Consider the following 18,847-nt stretch of genomic DNA (forward strand, 5'->3'; position numbering starts at 1 on the left):
TTGTGGAGCCAAATGTGCAAACTCCACACAGACAGTGACCCGGGGCCAGGATTGAACATGGGTCCTCAGCGCCTTGAGGCAGCAGTGCATCACCATGCTGCCCGCACTATGGAGGTAGATCTAGATGCCGTCAGCTGTGCTTTCAAATCATGCTGTCAAGCAGATTGATGAAAATTAGGACAGTTCCTTGGGAACACCAGAGGTAACGGTGGGGGAGCAGGAAGAGAAACAATTGCAAGTAGTAAACTGGCCCACGATTAACCAGATTAGAATGATGGAACCAGGAGAGTACCATCCAACCCAAGAGAGACATTAGGAGGATTGTGGGCAGCAGATAGGTCCACAAGGACAAAGAAGGATAGTTAATCTCTGTCACAGTCACAAAAAATGTAATTTGTGACTTTTGGTAAGAGCAGTTTTGATACTGTAGTACTGTAGTGGGGCAGAAAGTGGATTGGAAGAATTTGAACACAGGAGTTGCAGGAAAGCAGGGCATGGATTCGGAAGACTACACATGTTCAAGGATTTCAGAAGAATAGCAGCTGGAGATGAGACAACAATTTGCAACGATGGTGAGGTCAAGGGGTTTTCTTTAGGGGCGATGAAAGGAAAAAAGAGAGGTGTGGAGAGAGAGGGAGGTGTGGAGAGGAGAGAGAGAGAGAGAGAGGAGAGAGAGAGAGAGAGAGAGAGAGAGAGAGAGAGAGAGAGAGAGAGAGAGAGAGAGAGAGAGGTGGTGGAGGGAGAGAGAGAGGTGTGGGGAGAGAGGTGTGGAGAGGGGGGGGGGGGAGGGGGGGGGAGAGGTGTGGAGAGAGGTGTGGAGAGAGAGATGTGGAGAGAGAGATGTGGAGAGAGAGGTGTGGAGAGAGAGGGAGAGAGGTGTGGAGAGAGAGGTGTGGAGAGAGAGGGAGAGAGAGAGAGAGTGGTGTGGAGAGAGGGGGAGAGAGAGACAGGTGTGGAGGGGGGGTAGAGGTGTGGAAAGAGAGGTGGAGAGAGAGAGAGAGAGAGAGAGAGAGAGGGGGGTGTGGAGAGAGAGAGAGAGGAGAGGGGGGGTGTGGAGAGAGAGAGAGAGAGAGAGGAGGGAGAGGTGTGGAGAGAGAGAGAGGTGGAGAGAGAGAAAAAGAGGTGTGGAGAGAGAGAGAGAGAGAGAGAGAGAGGTGTGTAGAGAGAGAAAGAGAGAGAGGTGTGGAGAGAGAGAGAGAGAGAGAGAGAGAGAGAGAGAGAGGTGTGGAGAGAGAGGTGTGTAGAGAGAGGTGTGTAGAGAGAGGTGTGTAGAGAGAGGTGTGTAGAGAGAGGTGTGTAGAGAGAGGTGTGTAGAGAGAGAGGTGTAGAGAGAGAGAGGTGTGGAGAGAGAGAGAGAGGGGGGGGTGTGGAGAGAGAGAGAGAGATGGGGGGTGGGAGAGAGAGAGAGAGAGAGAGAGGGAGAGGTGTGGAGAGAGAGAGAGGGTGGAGAGAGAGAAAAAGAGGTGGTGGAGAGAGAGAGAGAGAGAGAGAGAGGTGTGTAGAGAGAGAAAGAGAGAGAGGTGTGGAGAGAGAGAGAGAGAGAGAGAGAGAGAGAGGTGTGTAGAGAGAGGTGTGTAGAGAGAGGTGTGTAGAGAGAGGTGTGTAGAGAGAGGTGTGTAGAGAGAGGTGTGTAGAGAGAGAGAGAGAGAGAGAGAGATGGTGGATAGAGAGAGAGAGCAGGGGGGGAGAGAGAGAGTGTGGGTTTGTGGAAGAGAGAGAGAGAGAGAGGGAGAGAGAGAGGTGTGGAGAGAGAGAGGTGTATAGAAAGAGAGAGAGAGGTGTGGAGAGAGAGAGAGAGAGAGAGAGAGAGGAGAGAGAGAGAGAGAGAGAGAGAGAGAGGTGTGGAGAGGAGAGCAAGGGGGAGGGAGAGGAGAGCAAGGGGGAGGGAGAGGAGAGCGTAGGGGAGGGTGGAGAACGAGGGGGAGAGAGAGGAGTGCGAGGGGGAGAGGGGAAGTGAGCGGGAGAGAGAGGAAGAGGAGGAGGAGAGAAAAAAAAGTCAAGAGAGAGAGCTATCAACAATATCAGCTAATACAGGGAACGGACAAGTTGGGTGGCCAATATGGTTGAGGGAGCATGGTGTTATGGACAAGGTGAACTCAAAGGGCATTGTGGTGATGTGCATCACTGTAGATATACAAGGGGTTAATGTAAATACACGTAGACTAGCTAGACACTAGAGGGAGCACCAGGGATCTAGATCACACACACACACACACACGAAATAGTTCAATAAACGTGTTGAAGTTATCTCCACGTCTGAACCTTCCTTTGTCAGGATGCACATCAAGGAAGCCGCTTATGCTACGCCAAGAGCATAACAAGACATGGTACCAGTGACTGTTTCAATCCATATAGTGACAACCAGCAACAACAGCCAGGCAAGATGATGTTCGAGATCCCAGTTCCGCAGCAGCTCCAGTGCCACAGCAATCTCCGTGAAAACTGGCGTGCATTCAGGCAAAGGTTTGAGATCTTTCTGGTAGCAGCCGACCTACAAGATATGGCCGATGCTGAAAAGACAGAGCTTCTGCTCACCATTGCCGGTGCCAGAGCAGAAGAAATCTTTAAAACATTCAAGTTCTCCAAAGGGCAAAACAGGAGCGACTTCCAGGCAGTCCTGGACAAATTCGGTAAATATTGCATGGAAAACACAATCAAACCAACAGAAAACGGTAAGAGAAGCGCCAGTACTTACGACGAGGCAGGGCCCCCAGAGCAGAGAACGACTATTGTGATCGGTGGCCATCTTGGCAAAGGTACTGCACATGCGCGAGAAGCGCACAGAACGGGAAGGTCCTTTAGCGCATGCTCGAGAAGCCGCGCATGCGCAATTGCGAAAGAGGCCCCCACTAAAGGAACAGTAATATGCGCAATTGCTTCCTACGACTGACGTCACGCTTCGTGATGTCAGAGGCCCCGGACAAAGCCCACTTAAAGGGGAAATGTCCCCAAAACACAAAAAAAAATTCTTAAAGCAGTAAAACAAGGTTCTTTCACCTGGAACGACAGCACAATGCCTGCCATTTAACCAGTAGCTGAAAGTAACCTCCGCAGAACCCTGCAACAAGCAGTCAGCAACGCCCAAAGAGATGATACAGTCCTTGAATACTACAACACCGACCGTTATTTCTTCTCTGGACGTCACGAGCCCAATGCCAGCTTCGACACAAAAGTGATGAAATGGTCCTAGAAGACGACTCAGACGAAGGTTTCATCATTCGAGATGGCGGGCCCAGTACCGAATCCGACACAGACGCGGATGTGTTCTTCGGATTTGAGGATCTTCAGTCCAGCATATATGACATCCCGACTCGTGAGTGCAGGATTATGCTGCGGCCTGACACCGAGAGCGGCCTGCTGCCACACAAGAGTGGTCCACGCACTGCTAAGGGTTTCCGACTCCACACAGAGAGTGGTCCACGCACCACAAAGGGTCCCAGCCTCTACACAGGAAGCGATGAAAGACTCAACAGCAAGACAACTACACATCTCCACACAAGAAGTGACTCGAGTGACACAAGCCTCCACAGCGAGCTCCGCGATAGAAGCAACGCAAGACTCCAAAGCGCAGTCCTTGCATGAACAAGACCATGAGGGTCCAGCAACCTCATCTGAGCAACCAGCAGCAGATGATGCAAGTCTGCCACGCTCAAGTGAACAACAGAAAGACTATTACAGTCTGCCATACTCAAGTGCACAGCAAGAAGACTCTGACAGTCTACCACGCTCCAGTGAACAACAAAGTGACTATGACATTCCACCCACATTGTTTGAGCCACCAGAAGAAGACTGACAGTCTACCCAGCCCAAGTGAACAACAAGAAGCTACTGAGGCTCTATCCACTGTATGCGAGACAAGTGACAACAGCATCCCACTTCCCATACAAGATGTGCAATGTGACAGACCTCAGCTAGTGTGTACAAAGGCACTCGACGATCAGCGAGACCACTGGTGACACCACGTTACTTCAAACCTCATTCGCTCGAGCCTCTCCACAAGCAAATGCATTCCTGAATGTTTTGACTCCTGATGTGGAGAATCAAGAAACCTCAGATGACTCAAGTGAACCTGAAATGACTCCGGACGGGGAGCAACGACAAACCAAAACTGACTCAGGTGAAACAGACCAGACTCCAGATGGGGAGCAACCACAAGCCAAAGCTGATTCAAGTAAGCTGGACATGACTCCAGACGGGGAGTGCCGCAAACTCAGTGATGGCCGCTCAAGAAAACAGCAGATGCCACAAAGCACGCTGACACGAGTAACTGTTTGAAGGACTCGTATTGTCCACAGTGTGGTCCTTGAGCGCAGCGAACACAACAAAACCGACCAACACAACATCACAACGTATGAAAACCATATCAAAGACAACGACACGACGCGTACCAAAGACAACATCGTCGACAGCAAGCACGGCAAAGACTACACCAATGGAACTGCGACTGGCACGACACGTTACAACTCTGCCCATGAGGGACACTGTTACTGCTCAGCTCAGTACAATGACATACCATGACAGGACGATGCATCTTCCCAATTCACGTGTGCTGCATTACCAACAGGCAACTTGGCTTTCAGGACCGATGCCATCCAACATCGCTATCACAAGCATTGGAAGAAAAGACGACTCCAAATCAGACAACAAAGTGATTTGACCACTTCTTGGTTCCTGATGCACAGGGACACTGATGGTGTTCACAAGGACATGCCATCATCAAAATCACCAACTCACCAACCCAACAAGAAAGACATTCGACCATGATAATTGATGGGTTTTGGACTCACACATATGATTTGGACTTATTGTTTAATGACTGTTCTCATAACTTGTGCAGAGCATTACTTATCTACCTGATTTTTTTGTTCAATTTTCTTTAAGTGTACAGAAAATCTGTAACACGAAAAAGGGGGGGGGGGGGCGGGGGAGATGTGGTGATATGCATCACTGTAGATATACAAGGGGTTAATGTAAATACACGTAGACTAGCTAGACACTAGAGGGAGCACCAGAGACATGACACACAGACACTTAACCAATAGGTCAGTAAGATAGGATACAACCAATGGGCATTCACGATACACACACACACAGAGGTGACACTACCACAGGGGGGCATTACACCAACCCATATAAAAAGGACACAGCACACATGATCTTCCTCTCTCCAGTGGAGACACTCAGTGAGTACAGACACAGGATTGATTCAACATCACACCCACTTCTGAGGGAAGTAAGAGACTGCTGTGTGCTCTGTTTCACAGAGACATGGCTCACCCCCACCTCACCGGACTGTGCCGTACAACCTGAAGGCTTCTCTATTCACCTGGTGGACCGCACGGCATCTTCAGGCAAAGTGAAGGGTGGAGGGGTTTGCCCCCTCATCAATTCCTCCTGGTGCTTGGATGTGGTGACCCTGGCGACCTACTGCTCCCCAGATCTGGAATACTTGACCGTAAAGTGCCGCCCATACTATCTTCCACGTCAGCCATTATCACAGCGGTCTACATCCCACCCCAGGCAGAAGTGAGGAAAACGCTGGATGAACTGTACACAGTCATAAACAACTATGAAACAGAACACCCAGAGGCCTTGTTCATTGTGGCCGGAGACTTCAACAAGGCCAACCTCAAGAGTGTACTGCCTAAATTCCACCAGCACATCTCCTGTCCCACCAGTGGCGACAACACTCCTGACCACTGCTACTCAAAAATCAAGGGCGCCTACCGTTCCATCCCTGACCGCATTTTGGGAAATCAGACCATAAGACTGTGCTCCTTCTCCCGGCTTACAAGAAGAAACTCAAGCAGGAGAATCCAGCTAAGAAGGATGTGCAGTGCTGGTCCCAGGAGACAGAAGAGCTCTTACGTGACTGCTTAGAGACAGTGGACTGGTCCATATTTAAGAACTCAGCGACCAACTTAAATGAGTATGCCACCACCGTCACAGACTTCATCAGCAAATGTGTGGACGACTGCGTGCCAAAGAAAGCAGTACGTGCGTTTCCCCATCCGGAAACCATGGCTCAACCGCGAGATTGACTCCCTACTGAAGGACAGATCTGAGGCGTTCAAGGCAGATGACCCTGTCCTATACAAGAAATCCAGACACGACCTCTGCAAAGCCATCTGAGATGCCAAGAGAGAATATCAAACTAAGCTAGAGTCACAGACAGACTCTGGGCGGTTGTGGCAAGGCCTAAACAACATAACAGGCTACAAAGCGAAGCCGAGCAGTATCTCTGGCAGCAGCGCACCCCTCCCCGATGAACTTAATGCATTCTATGCTCAGTTTGAGCAGGTAACCAACAATCCGCTGTCGAGTGCCCCAGCAGCCCATAATTCACCTATATCCACCATCACAGTTTCCGAAGTCAGATTGGCCTTCCTGAAAGTGAACCCATGGAAGGCGACGGGCCCCGATGGGATCCCTGGTCGTGCACTCAGAGCCTGTGCATACCAGCTGGCAGAGGTATTCACAGACATCTTTAACCTATCCCTACTCCACTCCGAGGTCCCCACCTGCTTCAAGAAGACCACCATCATACCAGTACCAAAGAAGAACCAGGCAACATGCCTCAATGACTACCGCCCAGTGGCCCTGACGTCAGTTGTAATGAAGTGCTTCGAGAGGCTGATCATGAAGCGCATCACCTCCATACTCCCGGAACACCTTGACCCACTTCAATTCGCATACCGTCGCAACCACTCCACATCAGACGCCATTTCCCTGGCCCTACACTCATCCCTAGAGCATCTTGAAAACAAGGACACCTACATCAGGCTCCTATTTATTGACTACAGCTCCGCCTTCAACACCATAATCCCAGCCAAGCTCATATCAAAGCTCCAAAACCTAGGACTTGGCTCTTCACTCTGCAACTGGATCCTTGACTTTCTGACCAACAGACCACAATCAGTAAGAATGAACACCAACTCCTCCTCCACAATAGTCCTCAATACCGGTGCCCCGCAAGGCTGCGTACTTAGCCCCCTACTCTACTCCCTGTACACACACGACTGCGTAGCAAAACTTGGTTCCAACTCCATCTACAAGTTTGCTGATGATACGACCATAGTGGGCCGGATCTCGAATAACGACGAGTCCGAATACAGGAGGGAGATAGAGAACATAGTGGAGTGGTGTAACGACAACAATCTCTCCCTCAATGCCAGGAAAACTAAAGAGCTGGTCATTGACTTCAGGAAGCAAAGTACTGTACACACCCCTGTCAGCATCAACGGGGCCGAGGTGGAGATGGTTAGCAGTTTCAAATTCCTAGGGGTGCACATCACCAAAATTCTGTCCTGGTCCACCCACGTCGACACTATCACCAAGAAAGCACAACAGCGCCTATACTTCCTCAGGAAACTAAGGAAATTCGGCATGTCCACATTAACCCTTACCAACTTTTACAGATGCACTATAGAAAGCATCCTATCGGGCTGCATCACAGCCTGGTATGGCAACTGCTCGGCCCAGGACCGCAAGGAACTTCAGAGAGTAGTGAATACCGCCCAGTCCATCACACGAACCTACCTCCCATCCATGGACTCCATCTACACCTCCCGCTGCCGGGGGAAAGTGGGCAGCATAATCAAGGATCCCTCCCATCCGGCTTACTCACTTTTCCAACTTCTTCCATCGGGCGGGAGATACAGAAGTCTGAGAACACGCACGAACAGACTCAAAAACAGCTTCTTCCCCACTGTCACCAGACTCCTAAATGACCCTCTTATTGACTGACCTCATTAACACTACACCCTGTATGCTTCAACCGATGCCAATGCTTATGTAGTTACATTGTATATCTTGTGTTGCCCTATTATGTATTCATGTATTTTCTTGAATTTTGTTTAATTCCCTTTTCTTCCATGTACTGAATGATCTGTTGAGCTGCTTGCAGAAAAATACTTTTCACTGTACCTCGGTACACGTGACAATAAACAAATCCAAATCCAAATCCACGTGGATTGTAGCAGACTGGTTCGTCAGTCTGAGTAGCTATAGAAGGATTAACAGTAGTGGGGAATCAGAGTAGGAGAATTGTAAATAGTTCAATAAACGTGTTGAAGTTATCTCCACGTCTGAACCTTCCTCTGTCAGAGTGCACATCAAGGAAGCCGCTTATGCTACGCCAAGAGCATAACAAGACAGGCAGGAGGGCAAAAAGAAAACCAAGATGGCGCAAGAGTGTCGCGATTCTCTGCAAACTCTCACACAGATCCTCTTCCTCCATCTTTTATAACCATACTAACCTCTTAAAACTTAATTAATTTTAACACATAACACTATCTCAAACCTTTCTCTTTCAGGTTTGAAGATCATCAGACAATCATGGACTGGATCAGATGACCCGATCGGGTCCGGCAGGACTCCTCCAACAACACAACCTGGAAATTGAAGAGGCCCAACCCGGAAGTCCAACCTCGACTTCGCATAGGCCCCGACAGGGCCCTCGGAGCGCTCAACTCGGCCCGAGAAGCACCGCCAGCATCCGGATCGCCCAATCCAGCTGCCAGAACGCCCGACTTGCCCCCGACCAAGAGACCCAGCCCGACCCGGAGAGGCCAACCCAGCTTACCCGAGAATGGAAGATAGAAGAATTTGCATGGAGGTCCGATTAGGCCTACTCCAAGGCCCGACTCCAGGAATGCCCGACCAGACCATCAACGCACCAAGCACAGGACCTGGTTCAACCTGACCCCAGGAAGCTCCTGCCTGCAACCCAAACCAGACTAAAGATCCCCAAAACGACAGAAACCCCATGCGAGGACCCGAACACATCGCAAGGTAGACCCATACTCATGGATCCGAGACCCAACTAGATCACAAACATGCACCCCCAGCAACCCCAAAATCGCAACCAGATCCCAGGACCCTGCCAGACACGGCCCCAAATACAAAACCAGCACTTCAGCCCCTGCCAGATGCAACCACCTACCTCTCAGAAGATCAAACTTCTCCCACCAGATCCTGGGACAATCCAGAAGCAGCTGCTGCCGACCAAGGAAGTGAGGGAACACGGCAGTCTGCAGGTGAGTCTAAAACAACACCGTTTCATGACCCCTCTTCCCAGCATACTCCTGGCAAATGTCCAAGCCACCGAAGACAAACTGGGCATACTTAATGTTAGACTTACCTCTCAGAGAGAGGAAAGATTGCTGTGTTCTGTTTCACCGAGACATGGCGCACCTCTGCCTTACCGGGCTGTGCCATACAACCTAACGGCTTCTCAATACAGTGGACGGACCGCACAGAGTTATCAGGCAAATCAAGGGGTGGAGGGGTTTGCCTCCTCATCAACTCCTCCTGGACTTGGATGTGGCAACCCTGGCGAACTACTGCTCACTAGACCTGGAGTACCTGACTGTGAAGTGCTGCGCAAATGGGAGTTCACTTCGGCCATTATCACTGCAGTCTACATCCCACCCCAGGTGGAAGTGAAGGCAGCGCTTGACGCATTGTACACCGCTATCAATAACAATGAAACAGAACACCTGAAGGCCTTGTTCATTGTGGCCGGGGACTTCAACCAGGCCAACCTCAAGAGTGTACTGCAAAAATTTTGCCAACACATCTACTGTCCCACCAGGGGCAGCAACACTCTTGATCACTGCTACACAAAAATCAAGGGTGCCTACCGATCCAACCCCGACCGTACTTCGGAGACCGATCCACCCCGATCATACTTCGGAAAAATCGGACGATAAAAAGGTGCTCCTTCTCCTGGCATACAAGCAGAAACTGGAGCAGGAGAACCTGGTTAAGAAGGTCTTGCAGTGCTGGTCCGAGGCAACAGGAGAGTTCCAATGTGGCTGCTTGGAGTCAGTGGACTGGCCCATATTTGAGAACTCACAACCAACCTAAATGAGTACGCCACCACCGTCAGTCTTTATCAGCAAGTGTGTAGAAGACTGCATGCCAAAGAAGGGCAGCATAGTAGCACAGTGGGTAGCACCGCCACTTCACAGCGCCAGGGTCCCAGGTTCGAATCCTGGCTTGGGTCACTGACTGTGTGGAGTCTGCACGTTCTCCCAGTGCATTGGTTTCCTCCGGGTGCTCCAGCGTCCTCCCACAAGTCCCGAAAGACGTGCTGTTAGGTTTATTGAGCATTCTGAATTCTCCCTCTGTGTACCTGAACAGGCGCCGGAATCTGAAGACTAGGAGCTTTTCACCGTAACTTCATTGCAGTGTTAATGTAAGCCTACATGTGACAATAAAGATTATTATAGGTAGTATGTGCGTTCCCCAACTGGAAACCATGGTTTAATCGGGAGATAGACTCCCTACTGAAGGCCAGGTCTGAGGTTTTCAAGACAGGCAACCCTGACCTATACAAGGAATCCAGATACAACATCCGCAAAGTCATCAGGGATGCCAAGAGACAATATTAGACAAAGCTAGAGTCACAGACTAATGTCATAGACTCTTGTCTGTTGTGGAAAGGCTTAAACAACATAACGGGCTACAAAGCAAAGCTAAATAGAATCTCCGGCAGCAGCATACCCCTCCCTGATGAACTCAATGCATTCTCTGCTCAGTTTGAGCAGGAAATCATCAAACTGCTGTCAACTGCTCCAGCTGCCTCGGACACACCCATACCCACCATCACAGCTTCCCAATTCAGATCAGCCTTCCTGAAAGTGAACCCTCGGAAAGCGATGGGTCCTGACAGGGTCCCTGGTCGTGCACGCAGATCCTGCCCGGACCAGCTGGCAGATCTGTTCGCGGACATCCTCAACCTCTCCTACTCCGTTCCGAAGTCCCTACCTGCTTCAAGAAGACCACCATCATCCCAGTGCCAAAGAAGAACCAGGCACCATGCCTCAACAACTATCATCTGGTGGCCTGGACATAGATCATCGAGAAGTGCTTCAAGTGGTTGGTCATGAGGCACATCAACTCCATACTCCCAGAATGCCTAGATCCACTGCAATTCGCATAACGCCACAACCGACAACAAGGACTCCTACATCAGACTCCTATTCATTGACTACAGTTCCGCCTTCAACACCATAATCCCAGCCAAGCTCTCATCAAAGCTTGATCCTCGACTTTCTGACACAGACCACAATCAGTAAGGATAAACAACACCACCTCCTCCACGATAGTCCTCAATACCAAGACCGCAAGGCTGTGCACATAGCCCCCTACTATACTCCCTATACACACATGATTGTGTGGCAAAATTTGGCTCGAACTCCATCTAGAATCTTTCTGATGACACGACCGTAGTGGGTCGGACCTCGAAAACCAATGAGCCAGAACCTAGTGGAGTGGTGTAACGACAACAATTTCTTCCTCAACGTCAGCAAAACTAAGGAGCTGGTCATTGACTTCAGGAAGCAAAGTATCGTACACAGCCCTGTCTGTACGAATGATGCCAAGGTGGAAATGGTTGACAGTTTCAAATTCCTAGGTGTGCACATCATCAACAATCTGTCCTGGTCCACCCAAGTCAAATCTACGTTCAAGAAAGCACAACTGCACCTATATTTTCTCAGGCGACATTTGGCATGTCCACACTGACTCTTACCAACGTTTACAGATGCACCACAGAGAAGCATCCAATCTTGCTGCATCACAGCCTGGTATGGCAACTGCTCTGCCCAAAACAGTATCCATAAATACAGCACAGTCCACATGAACCCGCCTCCCATTTATTGACTCTGTCTACACCTCGCGCTGCCTTAAGAAAGCGGGCAGCATAATCAAAGACCCCTCCCACCTGGCTTATTCACTCTTCCAACTTCTTCCATCGGGCAGGATACACAAAAGTCTGAGAACATACACTAAGATTCAAAAACAGGTTCTTCCCCAGATTCAAAAACAGCTTCTTCCCGACTGTTACCAGACTCCCAAACGACCCTCTTATGGACTGATCTCTTCACACATTTTCTCTACTGAATAGTACTACACTCCTGTATGCTTCATCCGATGCCCGTGTCTATATATTTACATTGTGTATTTATGTTTGCCCTGTGTTTTTTTTCATGTATAGAATGATCTAACAATACTTTTCACTGTGCCTCGGTACACGTGACAATAAACAAACCCAATCCAATAATAGAGAAGCTACTGAACAAGGAGTGTTCAGGGCACCTTGTCGCAGTGGCAGGGCTCAGCAGCTTCAGAGCAGTGCAAAGGCTGAAGTAAAATCACCTTGCAACCGAGGTTTTGCACGGGGCCACTCTGGATTTCAAAAGCTAATTTTCTGTAATTGGAAGAGCCCAAGGAGAAAAACACAATGAATTTTCAGCACACAGGTAAGCTAGGCCTGCGCTGGTGCCCCTCTTACCTTACTTCAGCTCAACTATCAACTAATCCTAGTCATTACTCCCTAGTCTACTTACCTAACTGCTCCTTACATGCATCTATGATTTTCTTCAACCACTCCAGATGGTAGCAAGTGCAACATTCTCACCACTCTCTGAGTAAAGAGGTTGCTCCTGCATTATTTACAGGATTGGATTTATAAGAAACTCCCTTATATTTAAGCCCCCTTGTTTCATCTTCTCTACGTTTACCCTAGTGAACCCCTTAATAAAAAACAAATCAGGTGGTTTCTCAGCCTTCTCTACTCTAAGAGAGTTCAGTATTTCTTTGCCTTCAGCCGAGTGCTAAAGTTCAAGATTGAAACGTGTTTGGCTCTTATATAAAAATGTGTCCACTCTGAATTTCCCAATTTCTTTCCTCTCACATTGTGAGATGCAAATTGAATACTCTAATTCCCATTGGCACACTACACTGTAGGTGCAGCACCATGAGCAGTCATAGTATACCGAGTGGCTGGAAATTGTATAGGCGCGACACACCCCCCCCCCCACCCCCCCCCACCCTCGCTGTGTGACTCACATGGAATATATCTAGTGAATGTTCCATGTATCATAATTGTATTGAAGTACCTCAAGAGTGCAACATGATCGATATAGAAAACCTGAATATCATGGCACTTTGTGACGGCCATTTTGAAATGTTTGCATTTATAAAATATCTGAAAGAAAGTTAAAGTATATTTGCAACAAAAAAAGTCAAGAAGGTGCAATAGGAGCACTGCCAATTTCATGCTGCCTGACTAACAGGCAATTTTAGGTTGGAAACCAAACACTTACTGCTTGCTCTTTCGGGTCCTGCAACAACAATAGCAGCAAATACACAGCGACAAGATCAGGATGCCTCCAACCACCGACATGGCAATGATCAAAGCCTCAAAGTTCACTGCAAAATAAAAAGGGGTTTGTAACATATTCACTACATTTGAAATGCAAATTATATTCAACCTTTAAATCACCCTCTGGAGAATTGGAAGAAAACAGCACACAAACCACAATCAGATGAATTTCCCCCTCAACTATGCATCAAAAACTCACAGGTGTTACTGATGCATGGAGTACTACCCCAATGGCATGTGTTTGTGTGATCACTCGCTCATCCCAACTGGCAATTCTCACTATTTGCCAATATTAACAGTTTTACTCTCTTAATAGCACCATCAACACTCACCTTTGTCTAATGTCCATGACAAATTTGTTAATCTCTCCTTGGGGCCTCACGGTAGCATGGTGGTTAGCATCAATGCTTCACAGCTCCAGGGTCCCAGGTTCGATTCCCGGCTGGGTCACTGTCTATGTGGAGTCTGCACGTCCTCCCTGTGTGTGCGTGGGTTTCCTCCGGGTGTTCCGGTTTCCTCCCACAGTCCAAAGATGTGCGGGTTAGGTGGATTGGCCATGCTAAATTGCCCGTAGTGTAAGGTTAATGGGGGGATTGTTGGGTTACGGGTATACGGGTTACGTGGGTTTAAATAGGGTGATCATTGCTCGGCACAACATCGAGGGCCGAAGAGCCTGTTCTGTGCTGTACTGTTCTATTCTATTCCTTTGCCTTTTTTTTTTAAAACAAACAATTTTTAATGAGGTTTTTTTGGCATAACAAACAACCACAGTAGAAAAACAATAGAGTACAAAAAAAAACAGTAATCAAACCGCCGACATCTGTCCCTCCAAGGCCCGCCTATTTAACCCCTCACTCCATACTACACCCCCCCCCCCCCCCCCTCACGATTAATTCTCCGCAAAGTAGTCAATGAATGGCTGCCACCTCTGGGCAAACCCTGACACTGACCCTCTCAAGGTGAACTTGATCTTTTCCAGGCCAAGAAAGCTTGCCATGTCGGTTAACCAGGCCTCTGAGTTCAGAATCCTAGACTCCCTCCAAGCCAGTAATATCCGTTGCCGCGCTACCAAGGAGGAAAAGGCCAGAACATCTGCCTCTCCCTCCTCCTGAACACCCGGGTCCTCCAAAACTCCAAAGATCGCTACCCCTGGACTCATTTCCACCCTTGTCTTCAATACCCTGAACATGACATCTGCGAACCCCTGCCAATATCCCCTAATTTTTGGGCATGCCCAGAACATGCTGTTTGTTGGTCCACCAGCACACCCGACACACTTATCTTCCACCCCAAAAAAATCTACTCATCCGGGCCACTGTCATGTGCACCACCTTAAATTGGATCAAGCTGAGCATCTCTCCTTTGCCTTGACCTATCGCTGTTCTTTCTGTCCCACCTCCTCCGCCCACTTTCCAATGATATAATTCTTTACATTTCTACCATTCTTCAGTTCTGTGGAAGGGTCATTTAGACCAGAAACGTTTATTATGTTTCTCTCCACAGATGCTGCCAGACCTGCTGTGTCTATCCAGCATTTTCTGCTCCCCCCCCCCCCCCCCCCCCAAAGATTTCTAGCATCTGTAGTATTTTGCTTTTATTATTATGGCAGTTCTCAATTTTGTTCACATTATCCTGGTGAACTCTGGTTTAGGGAGCTCTGTCAAGTTGGGCTGTTCCCAAAGTCTTTCAAGTGTTTGTCGTCTTCTTTTCCTGTCGATTCTCTGACTAGTTCAGCAGCTCCGCAGGTTAGTGAGAATCCCTGCAGTCCAGAAGGTGGTCATTCGGTCCATTGAGTCTGCACCAATCCTCCAAAAGAACATGCTACCAAGGCCCACTCTCGTGCCCTATCCCAATGCATTGAGCATGGCCAACCACCCAACCTCCACATCTTTGGACTGTGGGACGAAACCTACACATACATGGGGAGGATGTGCAAACACTGCACAGTCACCCAAGGCTGGAATCAAATCCGGGTCCCTGGTGCTGTGAGGTAGCAGTGCTAACCACTGTGCCACTGGTGATTGCAGACTGCTTTATGCACCTCAATTAGATAGTCAGCAAACCCACTTGTATCAAAACCTAAACCCTTACTGGCGTGTGTTTGCATGTCTAATTTTCATTGTATCAAACACAGTTGTGTATATGGGGACGTGTGAAAAATAAGACTGAACTAATTTTTTTAATTGGCAGTGTTTATTCTTAACCTCATCGCTGAGAAGCCAAGCGAAAACAGAATCTTCATAGAACTTAAAGGATAAGAATACAACAAGATAATGGTGCATTGCTTAGGGTACAGAATCCACTAAAGGTCATGCCAAATGAAGTAACCCGTGTGTTCCAATCCAGTATGAATCCAACAATGTAGCATACCAATTGTTTGGTGGCAAGTATGCTTCAACTTGACACTATCAGTCAGTCAATCAGATATTTAAGCTGCTTTCTACATTCATTCATATCAAGGTGGACCAGTTGAGCAAGAATATTAGATTACCTCTTGTTGCGGCAGTCATATACTTTGAACATACTTCAACCTTCCCCATTAATAACCTTTTACTTTTACCCCTCCATATTTTGTGCAACTGCCTCTTTTTTGTACGCAATTAACTTCCCCAGAAATCTTCAACCAAATCTTTTGGCAATATTTCCTTTTAAAGTCATCAGTACACCCAAGCAAGGTGGAGGAAACATATGACCAATAGCTTCCTCTGAACGGCACTTAGATATTTTGCGCGATTAGTTCAGAACAATGAGGAAGTTACAGCCTCATAAAGGAAGAGAATCTGTAATTCTGCCATCTCGACCCGGAAGCTTATTTTGGCATAGTGAACTAGCCAGCAGCCAGATGCAGTTTCTTGGGATCCAAACTGCACCACTTCACTTTTAGTGGAAGTACTACTAAAAAGATATTGTCCCAGTGACTAACTGGTTCGCCTGCAAGTTTATTAATTTGTTTGTGCACACTGGATCAGCTTTAACCAGCGAGAAAAAACATATTTACGATACGTCACCTTGCTTTGTCTGCCCAACAACATGAGCTTCATTCCTTGAATGGTAAAGATGCCTGCATTCCATGAACCTCTACACACCCAGTCTACTGCTCGTTAGTCTGAAAGTTATGCGGTTGCATTACAACTCTCCCACTTCATTCCATGACCAAAAACTTAAATCGTGAATGTTCCTTCTCACATGCACACTCCACAACTTTCCCTCTCGCATCAGCAATCTTCAATTCAAAAGACCACAGCATTTAAAATCTGGGCCAACACCCTGGGTGCTACTGAGATAGGTGTTGCCTTTTGGATTGGATTATTAAACCTTTCTGCCATTCAGGTAGGTGTAAGAGAGATCTCAGTATTATTTTGAAGAGGAGCAGGAGAGTTCTCCCCAATGCCCCACCCGATATTTATCCATCAACCAAACTCAAATAAGGGCGGCACAGTGGCGGCGGTTAGCACTGCTGCCTCAGGCCGCTGAGGACCCAGGTTCGATCCCGGCCCCAGGCCACTTTCCGTGTGGAGTTTTCACATTCTTCCCGTTTCTGCATGGATTTCACCCCCATAATCCAAAGATGTGCAGGCTAGGTGGATTGGCCATGATAAATTGTCCCTTAATTGAAAAAAAAAAATCGGGTACTTTAAATTTATATTTAAAAATGTTTTTTAAAGCAGATGATCCAGACAGTCAAACTGCTGCCTGTGGGAGCTTGCAATGTGCAAATTGGCTGCCACTTTTCCTGTATTATTGAAACATAGTCACGGTTGTAAAGTATTTATTGGTTACAAAATGCCCCGAGACTTCAAATTCATAAATGAATAATTTACAACTTTGTAAGCAGCTTGCTATCCGTGCGCAGACAGGCCTGTATTAAGATTGCAATAGCATAATTGCAATAAGCTTTTATAGCTTACAGTTAACCAACAGTCTGTGTGTAACAATTCCTATGACCACGCTGCTATTATCCACAAAAATCACCATAATGACAAGGATTACAATGCTATTTGCTCTAAGGCGAGTACTAAAAATAAAGTGCTGGCTAAACTGGTGGCAGGGAGGATGGAAGGTTGTGTCCCGGGGGTGGTCGAGGAGAACCAGGCTTCGTAAAGGGCAAGCAGCTTTCTAGTAATATAAGGAGGCTGTTAAATGTGATGATGACGCCATTGAGAGGTCGGGTATTGGAGGTAGTGGTGTCCATGGATGTGGAGAATTTGATTGGGTGGATAAGTGTCTGTTGGAGGTCGGGTTTGGACTGAAGTTTCTGGTATGGGTGTGCCTGTTATATATGTGGCACCAGTGGCGAGCATACGGACGCGCGATAATGGGCTCACAAAAAACTTTGGGTTACACAGGGAAACAAGGCCGCCGCTGTTCGCGCTAGCTATACAGCCTCTGACAATGGTCCTTAGGGGGCTGGAGTGTTGAAGGGGGAGTAGGGAGCATTGGGTGTTGCTATATACGGACAACCTTTTACTGTACATGCTGGACCCGCTAGAGACATGGGGAGGACTGTGGGCCAACAGGGAAGTTTAGAGTGTGCTCAGGATACAAGTCGAACGTAGGAAAAAGTGAAATGTTCCCGGTGAACGAGCCGGGTCAGAGAGCCAACCTAGGGGGCAGTTACCATTTAAAGTAGCCAAAGATAGGTTTAGATACCTGGGGATTCAGTGTAACGGGAGATGGGCGACGCTGCATAAATGGAATTTAACAAAGTTGGTGGAGGAGGTTAGGGAGGATCTGAAGAGGTGCTGCATCTGACTCTGGCAGGGAGGCTCCAAGTGGTGAAGATGAACATCCTGCCAAGGTTTCTATTCCTATTCCAGAAGCTTCTGATTTATGTACCAAAGGTCTTTTTCCAGATGCTGGATACGGTTATCGCAGAGTTTGTGTGGATAGGGAAGGTACCAAGGGTCAAGAGGACCTTGTTACAGAGGCAGGGGTTGGTGTTGCCAAACCTGCTGCACTATTATTGGGTGGCGAATGTGGAGAATGAGGCAGTGGTGGGAAGAAGAGAGGGCAGAATGGGTTAGGATGGAGGAAGAATCCTGTAGGGGGTCCAGCCTGCGGGCTATTGTGAAGGTGATGTTGCCACTGGCGCCAAGGAAATACACGGAAAAGGTCTGGAACCAGCTGAGGAGGCACCTTAGGATGGAGGGGCTGTCAGTGTTAACGCTGCTGTGCGAAAACCACGGATTCGAGGCGAGCCAGGGGTGGGGGCATGTATAGGAAGTGGAGAGAAGTGGGGCTGGTTAAGCTGAGGGATCTGTACCTGGAAGAGAGGTTTGCCAATATAGAGGAACTGAGGGAGAGAGTAGAACTCCAGAGAGAAAGTGAGTTTGGATACTTGTAGATAGGGGACTTCGCGCGGAGGTTTGGAAAGAGTTCTCCAAGCTACCGAAGTATACCCTGCTGGAGTGACTGCTACTTCCGGACATGGAAGGGGAGGGCAGGATCAGGGACATATACGGGTGGCTGGGAGAGCAGGGAGGTGAAAATTAAGGAGAAGTGGGAGGGGAAGCTGGGAGGGGAGATAAACTGGGGAGTGTTGAGTGATGTGCTACGCAGGGTAAACGCGACTTCCCCGTGCGCGAAGAGCTGATATAATTCAAGGTGGCTCATAGGGTGCATATGACTCGGGCAAGAGTGAGTGGGTTCTTCCGGGGAGTGTGAGAAGTGTGG

At 48.3% G+C, this 18,847-nt stretch overlaps 1 protein-coding gene across 2 annotated transcripts in view; it reads right to left on the bottom strand.

The window, feature by feature from the left end:
- LOC119959337 (pituitary tumor-transforming gene 1 protein-interacting protein-like) overlaps window positions 1-18,847 on the bottom strand; it is a 48,758-nt gene that overhangs the window by 11,608 nt on the left and 18,303 nt on the right. For both annotated transcript variants that reach the window (XM_038787639.1, XM_038787640.1), the window contains exon 5: window positions 13,116-13,221. In XM_038787639.1, the coding sequence (XP_038643567.1) occupies window positions 13,116-13,221 (106 nt within the window). The remainder of the gene's footprint in view (window positions 1-13,115; window positions 13,222-18,847) is intronic.

This window comes from Scyliorhinus canicula, chromosome 2 (assembly GCF_902713615.1).
Source record: "Scyliorhinus canicula chromosome 2, sScyCan1.1, whole genome shotgun sequence".
Classification (NCBI taxonomy): domain Eukaryota; kingdom Metazoa; phylum Chordata; class Chondrichthyes; order Carcharhiniformes; family Scyliorhinidae; genus Scyliorhinus; species Scyliorhinus canicula.